The sequence below is a fragment of the Haematobia irritans genome, chromosome 3 (genome assembly GCF_050003625.1).
Source record: "Haematobia irritans isolate KBUSLIRL chromosome 3, ASM5000362v1, whole genome shotgun sequence".
NCBI classification, from domain to species: domain Eukaryota; kingdom Metazoa; phylum Arthropoda; class Insecta; order Diptera; family Muscidae; genus Haematobia; species Haematobia irritans.
Genome location: NC_134399.1, coordinates 41,073,415 through 41,089,551, shown reverse-complemented (window position 1 = coordinate 41,089,551; position 16,137 = coordinate 41,073,415). Strand labels below are relative to the sequence as shown.

Below are 16,137 nucleotides of genomic sequence, written 5' to 3'. Positions count from 1 at the left end.
CAGCAAAATTCAACACAATATGCGCCGTCCAGATTATAAGTTTATGCGGACGATAGTGCTCGTGTCGACCCAACAAACACAAGGATGAGCATTTTTCATAGGTAACGCCGTATCAATTTGGTAGTGAATCCCATCATCAACATTAATTCAAATGGCCTTGCAAATTGCTTGCTTTCAACAAATTTTCCAATTGGTTTGAAGCGTTAAAATGAAATTTAGTTTGAAAAGTTGTTGGTAATATGTTGAGAAATTGTTGCTAACGTGTTGAATTCTACTGTTGAGGGTAATGTCTTTTTTTTGTTGAGAACGCGATTTTCTCAACAATTTCTCAAATAACATTCTAATCTAATTCTTTGAAAAAATGTTTGAAAGCGTATTGAATATAAGTATTTCTCCAATGCTTGTGTTTATTGGGGAACATATCTCAGATTTTGGCCACACTATAAGTTAACTCCGACGGCATAATCGATACTGCTGCTGGTTAATGTGATCGATAACACATTTATCGAATATTTAAAGTGGAATTACATACTATGCGGTCATGTGTGCGTGTGTTGTATTCAAATGCGCTGACGAATACGATTCTTCAATTGAGTTACACAGCATGCGTCGGAACACCATTGAAATTGCTGATTACATTCCTTGCCTCTGCGCTTTTTATTGTATTTTTAAATTCCACGCACTTTTTAAAGTATAGGACGTTATGTTTTTTAATTTCAATCAATAATTCCACGTCCATATTTTAGATTGTTTTTCGTTTCTTGATTTGTTTACATTTTGTTTAATCCCTGCCAACATTTTTTGAATTTGACGGCGCTTTTGAGAATTCCCACCATGTCGAAAACAGTCGTATACGATATCCAAAACTCCTCGGAAAAACGCCGTCACTATTGAGAAGTTCCCTGCCAGCATTTCAACGTTCCATTTCATCCTCATCGCTATCACAGACTCGTAAGTGACACTGCAACTATCGCCAACTGTGATGGGGTAAATATATCAAAAAGTACAAAATGTACATGGAAGTATTTTGCCATCACTATTGTTACAAGAGCCATTTTATATTTTGTGAAACACCAAGCACAACTAGCTTCTTATATTTTATTTAAATAAAAATGATAATGAAGTGCTAAAAACATAGTTATTTCGCTTAAAATTGTGAAAGGTATATTGGTGAACAATTTTTGACTTTCCAAATGGAATAAAGTGATAGTTTTTCAAATATTTTTCCAGACACGCTGCCGCCATTGGGAATAAAAGCACTGGCTGATAGACGCTACAACATGTAACTTGCAACTTGTAACTCAACATCAATCTTTTATTAATGCATAAAAATATGTTAAATTTGATGTGATAGTCGTATAAATGTTATATTTATGAGAATTTATAAATGTTTAATAAAATTAATAATCATCTAAACAATCGGGTTTTACTTGACCACAATGATTCTTTTACAACTACCTTAAAATTCACTTTTTCTGATTGTTTAAAGGGGCTCTTTGTGACAACCCCCTTATTTAAGCGGATCTGGTACTCAGGGGTGTTATGCTGCGGCCTAGCTCGCCGGATGGGGTGGTTCTTTCCGCTTTTTAGGGTTGTACATTTAAAATATTTAATGTACCAGTATGTTTTTCTGAACCAGAGCCGGGAGTATGTAAAATGTTTTAAATAGCGATTACGCGTATACAGCTCTGATGTTTTTTTGTGATTCACTCTCTATGAGTGAAATGGTATGGGTTACTCTCTCAACCAGTTGATTCAGGGATGGGAAGTCGCAAATCATTATGTTAGGCTATTGTTGTTTGAGTAATACGGGTATGCTTTTTTATGTTGTTTTGCTAAAAGGACAAGTATATTTAAAATTCAACAGACATTTTTGGATTCCTATTTGAGACTTGGTGTCCAGTCTCTTAGGCAAGCCCACCCCATATGACATTTCTGTCATCCATGATATTTCCGTTGCCTCTATAAATATGTGGAAATATCCCAACATTGAATTAGCCTACTTTTTTTTTTTTAACGGCTGTTACATTTCAACCCTTATTAGACAGTTAACACATTTTAAATTTCTTTTTACGTTAAAAATTTCATAACATTTTGTTTTATTCTTAAACTTATGAGTTTGTTTATAACATGTAGTTTAGTATAATAATGATAACAATAATTAACATTTAATGTACAATTTAGATAGAAAATAGTAGTTTTAAGGCCTTAAGTAAATAATAATGAAATTTTATGTTGTTTTTAAAAATTAGATAGTTACTGTCTTTTTAATATTTTGTGCAAAAAAAAAAATAGAACCTTAGGTAATATATAAATTTATGTGCTTAAAAAAAATGTTTTATGATTGAAAAATAATAATAGCTTTTATTATTAGATTTGAATCATATATATAAGTTTACATAAAATGATTTATTTATTTAATTATTAATTATTTTTAACATTAATTTGTTTAATGATATTATTAAGTATTATCCTTTAGGCGTTTTTTTTTTTTTTAATTATATTATTTTAATATTTATGATATATATGTATGTTTTAATTTAATTTTAGTTATGTATATTTTAGATTATATTCATTATTTATTGTTATATTATTTAATATATAAATATATAAATATTTGATTATTATTTTTATTTATTATATTAGTTATATTTCTTTATGTTATTGGTATTTATTCATTATATCAATTAGTATTTAAAAATTATATATTTTTTTGTTTTGGTACATATAAAAATTATATTTTTTTTTGTTTGCACATAATCTTATCTAATTTTTGTTTTGTTTAGTTTAAGTATCCAAAAAAAAAAAATATTATTTTTAGAATTTTATTAATTTTCTTTCCAAAATTAGTCATAACAAAAATTATGTACATATATATTTACTTTTTCTTTTTTTTTTTTTTATATACTGATATATTTATTTATGTACATTTATAAAAAAAAATCATAATAACTTTTCTTACATTATTTTTAATATATATTTTGTGTAATTTTGATGATATTAATTTTGTAATTTCCATAGATAATTAGTTCTTTTCTTATTTTTAAGTTTTCAAATCTTTAGTTTAGAAAAATATAATACAACTTTTATGGCATAATTTCAGCTTGTTTTTGCAGTAATACCAACGAATTTTTGATAATTTACTTTTATTTCTTAAACGTTTAATACTTTTTCTTTTAAAATTTTATTTATGGGTTTTTTTACTTTTCCTTTCTCGTTAGTAATTTTCAAATATTTCCAGCAACTTTCATTTCTTGTTCATTCAACAAATTTGGATTTTTGTTCTTTCATAGTATGAAATATTTTCTTTAAAACTTATAATTGAAATGTTTAAAATTTCTTTTCTTTCTTTTATATAAAATTACTGAGCACCTCCGATACACATGATATCGAAGGTACCCACGTGTCTCTTATGGTATGTTTTAGAACATCACGGGACAATCACACATTTTCCACATTTTTTTTTTTACCTTAATTTTCTTTTGAAATTTCTGGTTCCAGTGAATAATAGATCTTGTAATACAGTCTTCCCTTCTCTGATTTTTCACAAATTCTCCAATATTGTTTCCAAGAACCATCCAACATGCATACTTTGTGTCTGTGCTAATATTGCATCCAACACGTGGTGAGTTCAGCCAACACCACTAATGTCAATTGGGTCATGTCTGCACTACTATGACCTCCAAACTGTGGATAATGATACGGTCCCTTCATACAATAGAAAAATTAATTAACTTTCATCAGAAACAAAATAGACTAAAGAAAAAAGGTCGAAATTACTTGCACATCATGGATGATCTAGAAACAGATTTCTGTTTTCCATCCATCCACGTCTCCTCACTTCAATATGACATTGAACAATTTGTGGTAAGAACCCGATGATATTGTTTCCATAGACAAAGAAAAATCATAGTAGAACATTGTTTCGAACCAATATATCACGAAATCAATGTATATCGTTAATGAAATTTGCAAATATACCACCATTGTCCAATTATACATATTTAACCTAACCTCAAAATTCTCATAAAATCGTCAGGTCTTGAATTAAACTTGAGTTGGTATAGCACGAAAAATGTGGTTTTGTGTTACGCATACAATTCCAACCCATGTTTAATTCATGCCCCAAGATTATATTGCCTGGTTCTGCATGATTTTAGCAAATATTCTAAAATACAAACAATACAAATTGTTCTCACCTTGAGTTTGTTGAAATCACAAATATACGATTATAAGTATTTTTGATAAGTCACTATATTATATTACACTTATATTATAATACACTTTTTCTATATATGTTGACTGATCCTGATCTTATCCCGAAGGTGTTAAAATGTGAAAGACATTTTTGATCTGAGTTGCGCAAAACGTCACCTTCGTCGACAAATGTTCACACTGGAAGGAGTCAGCTGTGTGGTCATTGCGAACGTTTTTCAGATCGGTTGCACCATATGATCTCTTTGGAAAACGTTATTGTGAATGATTTGTTTCTCAAAGAAAAGGTGACATATACCAAGCAAAACTAGTGACAATAACATCAGCAGGAAAGGAGAAAATAAAACATGAGAATTTTTGCAAAAAGAATTCATTAAATAAATCTAAAAAGATACATGTCACATCTTATTGGCGTCGTTCTAAATTTATTAAAAAGGGCACCTAATAATTGCACTCATGCGATACTTTTTTGTAGTAACTTGGCGTGGTACAACTTCTCAATAGTGACGGCGCTTTTCCGAGGAGTTTTGGATATCGTATACGACTGTTTTCGACGTAGTGGGGATTCTCAGAAGCGCCCCCAAATTCAAAAAATGTTGGCAGGGTTGTACCACGCCAAGTTGCTACAAAAAAGTATCGCATGAGTGCAATTATTAGGTGCCCATCTGGATACATTTAGAAGGACGCCAATAAGAGCCCCTTCAAACAATCAGAGAAATTGCATTTTAAGATAGTTGTAAAAGAATCATTGTGGTCAAGTAAAACACGATTGTTAAAATGTTTATTAATTTTATTAAACATTTATAAATTCTCATAAATATAACATTTATACGACTATCACATCACATTTAACATATTTTTATGCATTAATAAAAGATTGATGTTGAGTTACAAGAGCGACATGGAGCTGAATTGGGAGAAAAACTTTACATGGAGAAATGACTTGAGGGATGCAGTGCCTGAATTGTGACATGGAGCTGAATTGGGAAAACAACTTTGCATGCAGAAATGATTAGGTTTTTGTATGTATGTTATGTATTAAATGTAGTACGTAACAAAGACATTTTACGTGTGTTTTATTAAACTAAATATTATTAAACAAATACCATTTAGGTATTATTTGGCAATACCGCTATGTTTAAACATCAATACCTTTATGGTATAAATAATAGTACCGCTTATGCGCTTTACAGACTATCAGTTATTCCGGACGACAGTGCTCGTGTCGAACATATCCCATATATTGTGCACATTATAAGTTACGTCCGACGGCATAATCCATACTGCTGCATGTTTATGGGATCGATAACACATTTACCGATTATTTAGTCATCGCCGACAAGTCTTATCGATCCGACACACTGTAAGATTCTTTACAAACACCGACATTCCGTCCGGAATAACTGATAGTCTGTAAAGCGCATTAGGTATTATTTTCAATACCATATTGGTACTTTCATAATACCGAATGGTACTTTCATGCTTTGCGTTTCCGCCTGTACCATTCGGTATTGATATTGTACCATACGGGGTTGGCTAACTATCAATAACGTACGGTATCGATTTGAGCCCGTATGGTAATAATTTTTCTATGGGTGTAGTTCTGCTTGGTGTTTCGTATAATATAAAATGGCTCTTCTAACAATAGTGATGGCAAAATACTTTCATGCGAATAGTGATGGCAAAATACTATCACAGTTGGTGATTGTTGCAGTGTCACTTACGAGTCTGTGGTAGCGATGAGGATGAAATGGAACTTTGAAATGCTGGCAGGGATGTTGCAGCGTCTATCAGCCAGTGTTTGTATTCTCGATTGAAGCATCGTGTCTGGAAAATATCAGAAAAATTATCACTTTACTCCATTTGGAAATTCGCAAATTGTTCACCAACCCAATAAACACAAACGTTTGAAAAATGCTAAATTTCAACAATTTTTCAAACATTTTTTCAAAGGATTAAGGTAATATTCAAGTTGAGAAATTGTTGAGAAAATCGCGTTCTCAACAAAAAACAGACATTACTCTCAACAGTGAAATTCAACACATTAGCAATAATATCTCAAGTGTTATCCTCAAATTGAAATGCATCGCTACTCAATAATTTGTCAAACAATTTTCGATGCGAGTCAAATTCAAAATTAACATCGTTGCAAATACATTTCAACCTAAATTTGTATGAATGATTGAAATTGAAAGTCAAAGCCAAAATTCTATGAATTTTGTATAATTTATTCATTTTCATCAAAATAAAATATATTATAATACACTACACAACATAATACACTACAATACCAATTGATAAATAATAATCTTATTAAACATACCAACAAATAAGAAAAAAAAAAAACAAACAACAAAACTTTAAATATTTTAAACATTATTACTAAACACTTTTGCATTGATAATTCGATTTCCTTCCTTTTGGTTCCTTACTTTTATTAACATGCGGGCAATTTGAAATTAGGAACGTACTGGACAGCGTGTTAGAATTGATTTCCAGCAGAAGAAAGTCACAAAATATCCATTTTGAACTGATAATAGCATATGAATTAAACTGACGATGTGATACACATTTTCATCCAGAAGTTGTTGATTTCAACAATTTGTTGTTTTTAACAATTTTAATTGGTTGCACTTGTAATGTTTCTGGAAACTTTTTCTTGTCGATAATCCACTCATTTTTCATTGGTCAGATTCTTATTGTTTGCAAGAATGTAGCATCCAAAGATTTTTTTCTGCAAAGAGATTTAAATTTAGTGACTTCTTTAAAGTGTTGATTTATTTTTTCATATTGACGTACCAATTATTATAAACTATTTGTTCCAGTTAATTGTCCACCATTTTTTCATCGGTCAGCTTTTTAATGTTTTCAAGAACGTAGAATCCATAATTTTAGTTTTCTGCAAAGAGATATACATTTAGTGACTTCCTTAAAGTTTTATTTCATTTTTTATTTTCTCTTACCTTTTTTATAATCTATTTGGTTATTTGTCTAAAATTTCCCATTTTTTTTTGTTTCTTGCAATTGACCACGAACTTCGTTGCACAAATAAGTATTGAACACCACCCCAATAAACACAAGATGAGCGTTTTTCAAATGCAACAACTTTTCAGTTTGAGGGTAAATATAATTTTCAACATAAATTCAACTTGACTTGAAATAGCTCATCTTCAATACACCTTCAAATTGCTTGCGAATCACTTCCAATTTGCCAAAATGTTGACGAAATCTTTGAAAAGGTGTTGAAGATAATATGAGAAAACTTTGACAAAACACTACCCTAAAATGCAACGAAAAAACCATGTGGTTTTCAATACTTATTTGTGCAACGAAGTTCGTGGTCAATTGCAAGAAATAAAAAAATGGAAAATTTTAGACAAATACCAAATAGTTTATTAAAATAGGTAAGTGAAAATAAAAAATGAAATAAAACTTTAAGGAAGTCACTAAATGTATATCTCTTTGCAGAAAACTAAAATTATGGATTGTACGTTCTTGAAAACATTAAAAAGCTGACCGATGAAAAAATGGTGGACAATTAACTGGAACTGCTTCAAATAGTTTATAATAATTGGTACGTCAATATGAAAAATTGAATCAACACTTTAGAGAATTCACTAAATTTAAATCTCTTTGCAGAAAACTAAAATCTTTGGATGCTACATTCTTGCAAACATTAAGAAGCTGACCAATGAAAAATGAGTGGCTTATCGACAAGAAAAAGTTTCCAGAAACATTACAAGTGCAACCAATTAAAATTGTTAAAAACAACAAATTGTCGAAATCAACAACTTCTGGATGAAAATGGGCATCAATGGATATTTTGTGAATTCCTTCTGCTGGAAATCAATTCTAACACGAGGTCCAGTACGTTCCAAATTTCAAATTGCCCGCATGTTAATAAATTTTAATGCTGTTTTATGACACCAAAAGGATGGAAAACGAATTATCAATGCAAAAGTGTTTACTAATAATGTTTAAGATATTTAAAGTTTTGTTGTTAGTTTTTTTTGTTCTTATTTGTTGATATGTTTAATAAGATTATTATTTATCAATTGGTATTGTAGTGTATTATGAAGTGTAGTGTATTATTACGACGAGTTTTTGATGTCGTATATGATTGTTTTCGACGTAGTGGGGATTCTCAAAAGAGTCCCCAAATTCAAAAAATGTTGGCAGGGTAATAATGTTTAAGATATTTAAAGTTTTGTTGTTTGTTTTTTTTTTTTTTTTTTTGTTCTTATTTGTTGATATGTTTAATAAGATTATTATTTATCAATTGGTATTGTAGTGTATTATGTAGTGTAGTGTATTATTATATATTTTATTTTGATGAATATGAATAAATTATACAAAATTCATAGAATTTTGGCTTTGACTTTCAATTTGAAGTGGGGATATCATTCACACAAATTTAGGTTGAAAAGTATTTGCAACGATCTTAATTTTGAATTTGACACGCATCGAAAATTGTTTGACAAATTATTGAGTATCAATTTGAGGATAACACTTGAGATACTATTGCTAATGTGTTGAATTTCACTGTTGAGGGTAATGTCTGTTTTTTGTTGAGAACGCGATTTTCTCAACAATTTCTCAACTTGAATATTACCCTAATCCTTTGAAAAAATGTTTGAAAAATTGTTGAAATTTAGCATTTTTCAAACGTTTGTGTTTATTGGGACATGGTTTTTTCGTTGCATTTTAGGGTAGTGTTTTGTCAAAGTTTTCTCATATTATCTTCAACACCTTTTAAAAGATTTCGTCAACATTTTGGCACATTGGAAGTAATTCGCAAACAATTTGAAGATGTATTGAAGATGAGCTATTTCAAGTCAAGTTGAATTTATGTTGAAAATTATATTTACCCTCAAACTGAAAAGTTGTTGCATTTGAAAAACGCTCATCCTGTATTTATTGGGTAATAAAAATACATACATATACCTCATTTTTTCATCTTATAATTTTCTAAAAGTTATTCTCAAGTTATTCACTAAATTCTCTGCCTCATCGCAGGCACTGCATGCCTCAAGTTGTTTGCTGTGGCTCGATTTACACACATACGCATACATAATAATTAAATTGGAAAAGAAGAAGCAGAAGTTATTATACAAATAACTTTGGATTTAAAAAATCTATTTTTTCAATGCTGCATTTTATTTCTTGGAACATAGCAATTAATTCTTGTGATTCCATTCATTGCTACCCCGGTACTATACATGTTGGTTGAAGTGCTAATGCTTGTTTTGCAACATCAATTGTTGTGCTCCTTTTGTTAACATTTTGTTTTGTGTTTATTATCCCGATGCCCAGTACAAATGAAACGATTGTAAAATATAATTCACCAGATAAAGCTTTTATTTTGTTAATATTTGTGTTTAAATTTCATGTTTTATATATTATTTATGTTCTACAATATACCCTGCCAGCATTTTGAAGTTCACTTTTAATCTTCATCGCTACCACAGACTCGTAAGTGACACTGCAACAATCGCCAACTGTGATAGTATTTTGCCATCAATATTCGCATGAAAGTATTTTGCCATCACTATTGTTACAAGAGCCATTTTATATTTTGTGAAACACCAAGCACAACTAGCTTCTTATAATTTATTTAAATAAAAATTATAATGAAATGCTGAAAACATAGTTATTTCGCTTTAAACTGTGAAAGGTATATTGGTGAACAGTTTTTGACTTTCCAAATGGAATAAAGTGATAGTTTTTCAAATATTTTTCCAGACACGCTGCCTCCATTGGGAATAAAAGCACTGGCTGATAGACGCTACAATATGTGATAGTCGTATAAATGTTATATTTATGAGAATTTATAAATGTTTAATAAAATTAATGAACATCTAAACAATCGTGTTTTACTTGACCACAATGATTCTTTTACAACTATCTTAAAATGCACTTTGTCTGATCGTTTGAAGGGGCTCTTATTGGCGTCCTTCTAAATGTATCAAGAAGGGCACCTAATAATTGCACTCATGCGGTAATTTTTTGTAGTAACTTGGCGTGGTACAACTTCTTAATAGTAACGGCGCTTTTCCGAGGAGTTTTGGATATCGTATACGACTGTTTCCGACGTAGTGGGGATTCTCAGAAGCGCCCCCAAATTCAAAAAATGTTGGCAGGGCTGGTTGCTACTTTATTACGGAAATACAACTCCATGTTTTTCCAACCAAGATCTAGCCGCTCGCTACTATATTGTAGAACATAAATAATGTATAAAACATGAAATTTAAACACAAATGTTAACAAAATAAAAGCTTTATTTGGTGAATTATATTCTACAATCGTTTCATTTGTACCGGGCATCGGGATAATAAACACAAAACAAAATGTTAACAAAAGGAGCACAGCAATTGATATTGCAATGATGTACTATAGTACCAGGGTAGCAATGAATGGAATCACAAGAATTAATTGCTATGTTCCAAAAAATAAAATGCAGCATTGTAAAATTATATTTTTTAGATCCAAAGTTATTTGTAAAATAACTTCTGCTTCTTCTTTTTCAATTTAATTATTATGTATGCGTGTGTGTGTAAATCGAGCCACTAGTTGCCTATTTATATGCCCTGCCAGCATTTCAAAGTTCCATTTCATCCTCATCGCTACCACAGACTCGTAAATGTCACCACATCCATCGCGAACTGTGATGGGGGAAGCATATCAAAAAGTACAAAATGTACATGAAAGTATTTTGCCATCACTACTGTTAGAAGAGCCATTTTATTTTTTGTGAAACGCCAAGCGCAACCAGCTTGTTATATTTCATTTAAATAAAAACGAAAATAAAGTTCTGAAAACATAGATATTACGCTTAAAATTGTGAAAGGTATATGGTGAACAATTTTCGACTTTCCAAATAGAATAAAGTGATCGTTTTTCAAATATTTTTTCCAGGCACGCTGTCTCCATCGAAAATAAACAAACTGGCTGATAGACGCTGCAATATGTAACTTGCTACTTAAAACTCAACATCATTCTTTTATTAATGCAAAAAATTATGTTAAATATGATGAGATAAACCGAAAAATGTTATATTTATAAGAAATTATAAATGTTTAATCAAATCAATAAACATCTACACAATCGTGTTTTACTTGACCACAATGATTCTTCTACAATTACCTTAAACTGCACTTTTTCTGATAGTTTGCAGGGGTTCTTATTGGCGTCCTTCGAAATTGATCTAATTAGGCACCTAATAATTGCACTAATGAGAAACTTTTTCGTAGTAACTTGGCGTGGTACAACTTCTCAATAGTGACGGCGCTTTTCCGACGAGTTTTTGATGTCGTATATGATTGTTTTCGACGTAGTGGGGATTCTCAGAAGCGCCACCAAATTCAAAAAATGTTGGCAGGGTGTAATCATTTCGTGACATTTTGCGATGTTTTCAATACATTTCGTTGAAATAAACGCGAAAAAGTTGCAAAATGTTTTTTTTTCCTTCAAAATATATTATCAACACTATAATTTTTCAACGCGAAACAATGATTGAGGGGAACTTTTTTCGCACCAACAAACAGAGTACCGTCCTTAAGGTGGGTATTAAGTTCGAGTTTAGCCTCTAAAGGCCGGTATTCTGTTCGGTTTTCGCGTTGAAACTCCATACAAAACCAAAAAATGCGAAAAACCAGCGAAATTTTTTCCATTTGTGATACTTTGTTTTTTCGAGTAAATCGATATCAGTTATTCCGGACGGAACGTCGGTGTTTGTAAAGAATCTTAAGGGCACCTTATACGGTCGGATAAACCCTGCGACACAACACGTTGCGGCGACAAATCCGATAGTATAAGGTCGAGTTCGGCTGTCGCGGGGACGTGTTGGCATAAAATCAAAACAACTTTGATTTTTTCTGGTTGGGTGGTACAAATCATTGAGTGTAAGGGGATGTTCGACAAACATTATCAAAGACAAATTTATTTTTACATTAAAAACAGGCATTTCTGCAATGAAATTAATGATGGATCGCCAATTCTGGTTGAAAATTAAAGAAATACATAAATCTAAACCAGTATTGTGGCAAAAACGTGGAAAATTCCACTTCCAATCAATGGGAAACCAGGCGACAAGTATTTTGAAATTCATCACGTAATTTGTAATATATTAAATGTGGATTACTTCAGGAATCATTGTTTTGACACATATACCAGGATTTTTTTTTATTATTTTCTTACATTTTATTCAGAAAAAAATGGTTTCACCCATAAACAAGTCGGATCGATACGACTTGTCGGCGATGACTAAATAATCGGTAAATGTGTTATCGATCCCATAAACATGCAGCAGTATCGACTATGCCTTCGGACTTAACTTATAATGTGCACAATATATGGTATATGTTCGACACGAGCACTGTCGTCCGGACTAACTGATAGTCTGTAATGCGCTTTACAGATTATCAGTTATTCCGGACGGAATGTCGGTGTTTGTAAAGAATCTTACAGTGTGTCGGATCGATACGACTTGTCGGCGATGACTAAATAATCGGTAAATGTGTTATCGATCCCATAAACATGCAGCAGTATCGATTATGCCTTCGGACTTAACTTATAATGTGCACAATATATGGGATATGTTCGATGCGAGCACTGTCGTCCGGAATAACTGATAGTCTGTAAAGCGCATAAAGCACATTAAGCAGTCTGCTAATGTTTTTGGAACAATCGGGTTGGTTCAACAGAAGAAAATAATAGAGAAGGTTCAAGGCTTAAAACTAGAAGTGCCCATATGTAATATGTACTTTTAGTTAATGTGGTATCACAATGGACTGAATAGTCTAAGTGAGCCTGAAACTTAATCGGGCTGCCACTTTAACCTAACCTATACATAGAATCATTTATAATTTTTTATTCAAAGTAATAAAAATATAAACAATCGTATTTTTCTTGACCTATTAACGTCCTATTTGAGGCAAAAATTGGCTAGTTCTATTTTTTGAGTAAAAAAAAAATCGTCAAAATGCCGATAAATCGTTGGAAGTGGCAGCCCTGGTTAGCAACGTTGGTTGTAATAATCGTTATCGGTAAATAAATATCGATAGTACTTTAAAATGAAACTATCGATAATGCTATCGATTGTTTTGCATCTCTACTAGCAGCCATATTTCAACTTTTCGTTTTATTGTGGACTGCGGGCGGACAAATCGCATTTCTCGGGATTTCGGTTATTTTTTTTTAGAAAAACAAATGTTTGGACGTTTGGACTTTATGCCATAATCAACTAATAAAAATAATAAGAATCAAAAAATAATAAGAACATGAAGTACATTCTGTTCTGCATTGATGGTGCAGCATGATAATAATGTTTTTTACGGTGCTGTCGTATGTGTTGACGTAGAAGAAAAGAAGTGACCCCGACGAATCAAAAGTTTAACCCAACCATGTATTTCTATATATAGCTGAGTACTATGTTCAGTTTTCAAGCTGAAAACCAGCTTGTTTTCACGGTTACTTTTTTTAATTAACTAATTTAGAAATATAAAATTATTTGCAATCAATTCCTTGGATCTTTTCCATCCATTATTTGGCAAGACTCGATCAAAATATAATCGTCTTCATAAATATATTTGTACTTTTAATTTAGTGTTTTGGTGAAAAAACCGAACGTAGTACTCACCTTATCTCGGAAAAATTGATGCAGAGCACGTACAATAAAAAAAAACAAATTACGTTGCTGAACCCTGTTTATATTAACATATTTTGTTGGAGTAGAAATTATTTTCACTTGTAACAGCATAAAGTGCATTTAGTTTTGACAATATATATACATACTTATGGGTGCATTGTGATTTGCACGAACAAACTAAATTAGAATCGGAATAAAGGAGAGACAGCGGCAAAAAATTTAAATCCAACAGCAGCAATGATGAAGGCAATGTAAGTAGCCACAGCAGTGAACCAAAAAAAAAAGCTTTAGAACAAGGAGGACACTGCAGTTTTGTGATGCATTTAAGGGGGATTTCAAAGTTTATTGCGGGTGTATTTTTGTACATAATTGGAGGATTTTGTTTTTGTTCTGTTGGCTAATCAGGACGTGAGCTGAAATCTATACATACCGTGATAAACATGAAATAAAAACATTACCAACAAACTTGTTTTCATCTCGACATGTTTCCTACGTGCTTCATGCAATCAAAAAATACTCTTCACACGCATACCCAAAAACATAGCTGGCAGTGTTGCCAGTACACGCATAATATAAACATATAATAATAAATAAATATAAATGGGTAATGTATACACCTCAACGTATTTTCGGCGAAGCCGTCGTCATTGTACCCACTTGGAAAAAACAAAGTTAGAGGGGGCATTTTGAATGTGTTCAAGAAATTCTACGTACCGAATAGGTCAACTTTAGCAAACGTCCCACGACAATAGGTCTTTTCGCATACTTTTCCAGTAAAAATATCTAGTAAAAACCATAGATCTTATATTACATAGATGATCCATGGGTGTCAAACTATGTTTGAAAGTTCCGAAAATTAAGAATAAACGAGAAAAATAAGAGCACGCTTACAATCTCTTTCGTTTTCCTTTTTGTAGTTTGCCAATTTTACACAAAATTAGAACGTTTATGATGCAACAGCGGATTTATAAATAAATTAATATATTAAAAGTCAATATTTGAACAAAAAATTGTGACCAAAACCGCGAAAATACGAAATTTAATTTTTAAATTTAAATTTAAACAAAAGCAAATGCGCGAAAATTAATATTTGAGACAGACTCTTTAAGAACAAATCAAAACGAAATGTCAGAAAATTAATTTTTGGAACTGACACATTTTTTTAAAGAGAATAGTGGATCATCTATGTATTATAAGGTCTATGGTAAAAACTAGCAAGAGAGTCAGTGTGTATTTTACTCTCTTTGATTAAATTTTCTGAAGAGTATGTGAACAGCATCCAGTAACTGTCAATTGTAGTCTCTGTCCGGCTATCTTTTTTTCTGGCATAAAACGAACGACAGTAAAAAATTGTGATAATTATCAAAAATTATCGGGTTCTCGAACGGAGCTAATTATTAAAGAGGTTTCCGTCATGGGTATTCAAATTATCAAAAGAGCCGTGGGAGTCCTGATAGAACACCTAGACTCAAAGGCACATTTGTACCGGTGCAGCGGAAGATGTATTTAAGGTCTATTTTGAGGAGGTGAAGACATTGGATCACAAACTAGGTCAATGCCCTGCTTTTACAAAATATATAAGGCACGATATCGGGGAAGAGTTGGTTAACTATTTGGGACTGGAAACAGATTCTAAACTGAAGAGTATAGCGTAATAGAGAGTTTAGGCTGCAAAACAAGCCGAATACTATGGTATGTTATATTTCATGAGACAGGGAAAACTTTATCATCTTTGGAACCTAACCTATACAAATTCATTTTACATGTGGGAATACCTTTGTGGACTTTTAGATTTTAAGTATTAAAAATTAGCTCCAATGATCATATTTCTTCCATAGTAAATAAAAAATTTGGTATCTACGACTCATAAATCGTTGACAAAGATTTTTCTGCAATCTCACATTACCAAAATCCGTTTATCTCCGTAATTAGATCCAACCTGAAGTGTGGTTAAGCCAGGGTTTAGGACGAAATTAGGAGAATACGTTGGATGGAACTGCAGTTCTGTTTGATAGATTGGAAGATTTTTTTTTTTTGGGTTTTGGCAGATTATGAAAATTACTCCCTTCCAAAGAAGATGTCCTTCAATTACTCTTCTATAACATGTAGGTTAGTTTAGGTTTAAGTGACAACCTGTTTTTTTCAGTCTTACTTAGACTATTCAGTCCATTGTGATAACACATTAACTAAATATATTACGTATAAGTACTTTTAGTTTTTTCAACGTTGAACCCACCTGATTATTGTCTTCTGGTTAACTAAATTCATTAGCTTAT

At 31.5% G+C, this 16,137-nt stretch overlaps 1 protein-coding gene and 2 long non-coding RNA genes across 4 annotated transcripts in view; 2 read left to right on the top strand and 1 right to left on the bottom strand.

Moving 5' to 3' along the window:
- Positions 1-6,865: 6,865 nt before the first annotated feature.
- Positions 6,866-7,122, bottom strand: LOC142231883 (uncharacterized). The gene is made up of 2 exons (XR_012720952.1): positions 7,015-7,122; positions 6,866-6,949 (listed from the first exon to the last, which is right to left on the bottom strand). It is a non-coding gene; the product is annotated as an uncharacterized LOC142231883 (long non-coding RNA).
- A 186-nt stretch (positions 7,123-7,308) lies between these two features.
- On the top strand, positions 7,309-8,389 carry LOC142230309 (uncharacterized). Its single transcript, XR_012720643.1, has 3 exons — positions 7,309-7,619; positions 7,684-7,789; positions 7,855-8,389. It is a non-coding gene; the product is annotated as an uncharacterized LOC142230309 (long non-coding RNA).
- Positions 8,390-13,841: 5,452 nt separating this feature from the next.
- LOC142232250 (cytokine receptor-like) overlaps positions 13,842-16,137 on the top strand; it is a 33,924-nt gene continuing 31,628 nt past the window's right edge. The window contains exon 1 of one of the 2 annotated variants that reach the window (XM_075302988.1): positions 13,842-14,112. In XM_075302988.1, the coding sequence (XP_075159103.1) occupies positions 14,099-14,112 (14 nt within the window). In that variant the 5' untranslated portion in view covers positions 13,842-14,098. The remainder of the gene's footprint in view (positions 14,113-16,137) is intronic. The other variant, XM_075302989.1, reaches the window with a different exon arrangement.